Source organism: Protobothrops mucrosquamatus, unplaced genomic scaffold, assembly GCF_001527695.2.
Source record: "Protobothrops mucrosquamatus isolate PMUCROS unplaced genomic scaffold, P.Mucros_1.0 scaffold569, whole genome shotgun sequence".
NCBI lineage: Eukaryota > Metazoa > Chordata > Lepidosauria > Squamata > Viperidae > Protobothrops > Protobothrops mucrosquamatus.
In genome coordinates, this window is record NW_015386871.1 from 262,984 (window position 1) to 267,921 (window position 4,938).

The 4,938-nt window shown below is 40.5% G+C and overlaps 1 protein-coding gene across 1 annotated transcript in view; it reads right to left on the reverse strand.

The window, feature by feature from the left end:
* Window positions 1–423: 423 nt before the first annotated feature.
* MAFF (MAF bZIP transcription factor F) overlaps window positions 424–4,938 on the reverse strand; it is a 16,150-nt gene continuing 11,635 nt past the window's right edge. Inside the window, exons 2-3 of the mRNA XM_015817258.2 lie at window positions 4,672–4,754; window positions 424–1,115 (exon numbers count right to left, since the gene is read on the reverse strand). Coding sequence (XP_015672744.1) covers window positions 702–1,115; window positions 4,672–4,707 — 450 coding nt within the window. The 5' untranslated portion in view covers window positions 4,708–4,754 and the 3' untranslated portion in view covers window positions 424–701. The remainder of the gene's footprint in view (window positions 1,116–4,671; window positions 4,755–4,938) is intronic.

A 4,938-nucleotide genomic window follows, 5' to 3' on the forward strand; every position in this document is an offset into this window, starting at 1 on the left:
TCAGAGGCTCAGACTGATTTTTGTAAAACAATAATTTCATGCTGAAGCGATCAAGAGACTCTGAATTAAACAGTAGGTAACTGGGAACTATGGTTTACAACAAAAAGCAGACAGAGTTATACATGAATACCTAATGTCTGAACAGTGCACCAAGAAACTGGGAAATTGATATCCTCTGATAACATCTGGATTATTATAATCACTAGGTTTTAGACCTTAAAAGAAGACTTCAGTCTTGGCATCTTTTTTTCCAATCAGATAGAAACTATCTGCCTTTCTCTATAATTGCTGTCAAAACTTCTCTGAAGCAGCATTTTCAACTAAGGTAAAGATCTCATCTTCAAATCTATCTGTTTTACATTTAATCAGTCATAAGGTATGAAGCAGCAGAGAAGAAAACCTAACAAATATAAAATGGAAAAGAAAAATAGAAATAACTGGCCATTGTAATCCAATTCACAAATAACTGACAGCTAAAATTACACAAGTTGGACACCACTTTCCCACAATCTTCCAATGAAGGCAAGGACTAAGGACGAAGTTCAACATTTAGCCATTTGGTCTTCAAGTCAACTGTGTCTCCTCCAGTGGGTAGAACAAAAGTGGGAGAAGGAAAGAGCCAGTGCAGCTACAGCCGCTTTAGGTAAGAGCTGTGCAGAGGCATGGCAATAGGACTTAGTTCATGGCTTGGCTTGTAAGCACTAGGAGTAGGTGGCCTGGTTGGAACCAGATTTGACAATCGTGATAACGCTGGCAGTTGCCACCTTTGCAGCAGTGCCATGAGCAGTGACTGTGCGGGCAAAGCCCTGCAGCGCTTCATACTTGCCACGCAGGGCGTCCAGCTCAAGGCGCATGGCAGCGTTCTCCCGCGCTAGCTTATCAACTTCCCTTTCTAATTCCGTCTTTTGCTTCTGCAGCTCCTCCTTTTGACACACCCGCTTCACTCGGCAGCTGGCCGCATAGCCACGATTCTTTAGAGTGCGCCGACGTTGCTTCAATCTTGCTACCTCCTCCTTGGACAGACCTCTCAGATGGTGGTTAAGTTCCCGCACTGACAGTCCCATAAGCTCCTCATCTGAAAGATGTGGTGTGTTCTCACCCATCTCCCGTTTGATCTGTTTAAGAAAAGGATCGAATAGTTGAGAATCAGATGTACAAGTATAGGGAGAATCCAGAAAACCCCCCAGCAACAACTGGAAAGAGAAAGGACAGCCTAGAAGAATTAAAAATAAACAAATGGGAACATTTTGTAGCAGTAGTATGTTGGTATTGTTTTTATATATATTTGTATTTGTATATATTTTCTACAATATTCTTTGAGTTAGGGTTTTCCCCCTTATATTGTAATAATTATATTATAAATTCCTCATTAAAAAAATATGAATTTATTATAAGGATTTGAAATTTGAAGACTTGAGTAAGATCTTTAAACCATTTAGCCAGGACTAACTGCCAATGAACTCAATGGAATTTACTTCTCAGTAGAGGGGGTTGTGTACTTAAATCAGTGTCAACTGAATCAATAAAAGTTACCCATCAACTAAATAAGTAGGATCAAAGTATGACTAGCTTAGTCTGGATTTATGCTCGTCACTTTGCTTCTTTAAAGACTTTTTTAATTTTCTGTTTTTATTGTTGCTATTATTTCACAGCAGCAGAAATTACAACCAAATATAAAAATTTGTATTTCTTATACGTAATTCCCCCATAACTTCACTGTATTAACCCCTTGATCCAGTTCATTGATTAGTATACAGAAATTGCTTTCTATATCAATTTCATTTTTTTGTTTTATAAAGCATTTTTGAAAAATGGAGTTCTTTGGATTCAGAGGAAAAATTCTAGAAGAGCAACTTGAATATATTTAGCATTGGGTCTCAAGTAGCTCTTTGGGAAAGAAGCCACAATCCAGATATCATTGCAGAAGATACTCCATTTCTGGGATTAATCAGACAAAACTGATTCAGAGAGCACTCAAAAAGCAGGATCCAGAATGCAAATCTTAAAATTGGTTTGATACAATCCTTTATTTATGGGATCACAAAATCTGTTTCCAAACTCCATAATTCAATGGAGGAAATAGCTACATATATGAGACGTTAGCTTTTGAGAACATCAAGATTATCGTATTACACTGACTAAGCATTGCTCAATATTGGTGTAAGACACATGTGATATTTTCCTGCTAGATGCTACTGGCTGCATTCCAAATCAATTTCCAAACACTTCTTATGAACAGAATTTGCAATTTTTCTGCTTTAAGGTGTTTCTAAGCAAAAGTTAGTGAATCAACACTTTATTGTCCTGACTTTCCAGCTTATGGGAACACAGCAAGAATACCCATTCCTATTCAAACTGTTTTGGGGCATTAAATAATTAGAAGGAAGTGACCACTTGTCTAAGCAATCCAACCTAGTCTGAGTTTTCACACTTAGACCACATATTGCTTGAAACTATTTAGTTTAATTAGTAGACAATTTCTAATAGTGTCGGGAAAACAAAGACATGTAAACAATAGCACAGCATTCTCTTGCAGATCAAGCATTGCTAGAAACAAAGTTATAATTGGATATTATCATTATGATATTATCATAATTTCCAACCTGCTTAGTTACAGGTCTTTTAACAAAATACACCAACTTCCGGACAATAATTGTTGGCTCCCTAAAAATCCTTGGGGTGAGCATACCTATCCCTGGCTGTTTCATACAAAATCTGTTCTAAATTAATGTGCTTGGTTTCCTCTTCTAGAACAGCTAAGTGGGTAAATACAGTTCCCAAAATTGCTGCCCTGGATTTTTGTTTTAAAAATCTTACTGCTAGAGACTGGCAATGAAGAGATGCATTTCTTTAATATAAAGGAGGGGCTGGCTTCCCTTGACAATTTGTGTGACTTCTCTGCAGGGCACACCTCCACCAGTCCTTACTTTACCTGCACACAATAATGGGTTGCTTCTATCCTCCAGGTTTGTGTTTAAACAAGCAATGTGACAATCTTAAGAATGGGGAGGCAATAGTTTCAGTTTTTGTTGTTTCTTTTCTTGGATACAAGCAGGGAAAATACATGGAGAAGCAAGTGCTGTTCTTCAAATATTTCTGAGAAAATTAAAAAGGGCCCGCTCGTCAAAATGTGTTTGTGTATGCATATATATGGCAAGAATTTATAGTTCACATTAACAAAGCGACATCAGTGCAATAATTTTCAGAGAGGAAAATTATATTAGGAAAGACACAGAACATCCTTCCCCTTTTTGGCTCAATGCTGCTAGAAACATTTGCAAATATGCGTCCATGTGTGCTTCAGCAACTGTGTGGGTTACAGACTGGCTATTCTTTAAAAAGAAGTCCTATATCAACTATTGAAAATAATTTAATTCCATACAAATTTCCACACACATGTTCACCATTTCTGAAAAGAGGGCGAGGGACAAAGGAGAAAGTGAATAACAACACAAGCAGGAAGAAAAAAATGGTGAAATGGAGGGAACATAGAACAAGGAAGTAAGGGCACAAAGAAGAGGAAAAGTGAAAGGGGGGGCCTAGAATAATTCCAAAGAAGATCAGGGGAACGTAGATGTACACAAATTGTGCAGAAACTCTGTAGAGTCTACAAGGTTCACTTTTCTTCCAATGAAAACTCTGGATGTTGTTGTTTTTTAATGCCAGCTAATAATTATTGATTTAAGTCATGATGATCAGTCTCTTATAGCAGAATACCAGAGTTTTATAGAAGGGATATGAAATCCCTAGGACAGGGCTTTTCAACCAGTGGTACGGGTACCACCTGTGGTACATTGGCACCTGGCAGGTGGTACGCGACCATCCTAGAAAAGTGGTAGCGGGGGAGGGGAATGAGCTGAACCGGTGGCGGCACCGCACAAGCCTGAGCGAGAGATGGCTGGAGCTGCAGGGCTCAGCGGAAGCGCCAGGATCAGTGCTGCTTTCCAGTTGATCGGTGCTTCTTCGGGACTGTCAGGGCTCAGCGGAAGTGCCAGGATCAGTGCCAGGCTCCAGCTGGAGCTTGGCGCTGATCCTGGTGCTTCTGCTGAGCCCTGAAGAAGCACCAATCAGCTGGAAAGCAGCAGTGATCCTGGTGCTTCTGCTGAGCCCATAAGAAATGCTGATCAGCTGGAATGTTGCAGCATCTCCAGGGTCTTGTGATTTACATTCAGATGCTTGGCAACTGATTCATATTTATGACAGTCACAGTGTCCCAGGGTCATGTGAAGTGACCAAAACCTGCTGCAACCACCCAGCAGACGGGGGGAATAAAAACCAAACACCCCCCCACCCCACCCCCGCTGCCAATCCTCAACAGAAATGCTCACAACAATGCTCACAACAATGCTCACAACACAGACAGGAGGAAGTTTATAACACCTTTCTAGGCGACTGGTGGTACTCGGATATTGCCATATCCTAAAAGTGGTACAATGGGTGAAAAGGTTGAAAAGCCCTGCCCTAGGAGACCCTCTAGCTTGGCAAAAAAATTAGAGAGGGAAATGTGTTTTTCAAAACTGCTAGGTTAGGGGTGTCAAATTGCCGGCCCACGGGCCGGTTGCATCATGCAGAGGCCGTGCCCATCCCAGCTCTGGTAATGCAAAAAATCGCGATACGTCACGACATGTTACGTGACATGGGAAGTTTGACACCCGTGTGCTAGGTCCTTACCTTTAGGGCTTTGGTTGACAAGCTGTCAGATGACATTTTCTTGTGCGCTCCTGATAGTCCCCCAGAAACAGCCTGTAATTGAACTGAGAGAGAATAGATCTGTGATTGCTATTCATTTTTCAAAATTGTTGTTATTTAACGCTTGTCCACGGGTTGTGTTTTTCACGAAATTTCCATTCCTTTTCATCTGTCCACATCTTCCAGTCTCATTTTCCTACTATCCATCCTGCCTAGTAGAAGGATACAGGATGCTGGCTTTTTTTTTTT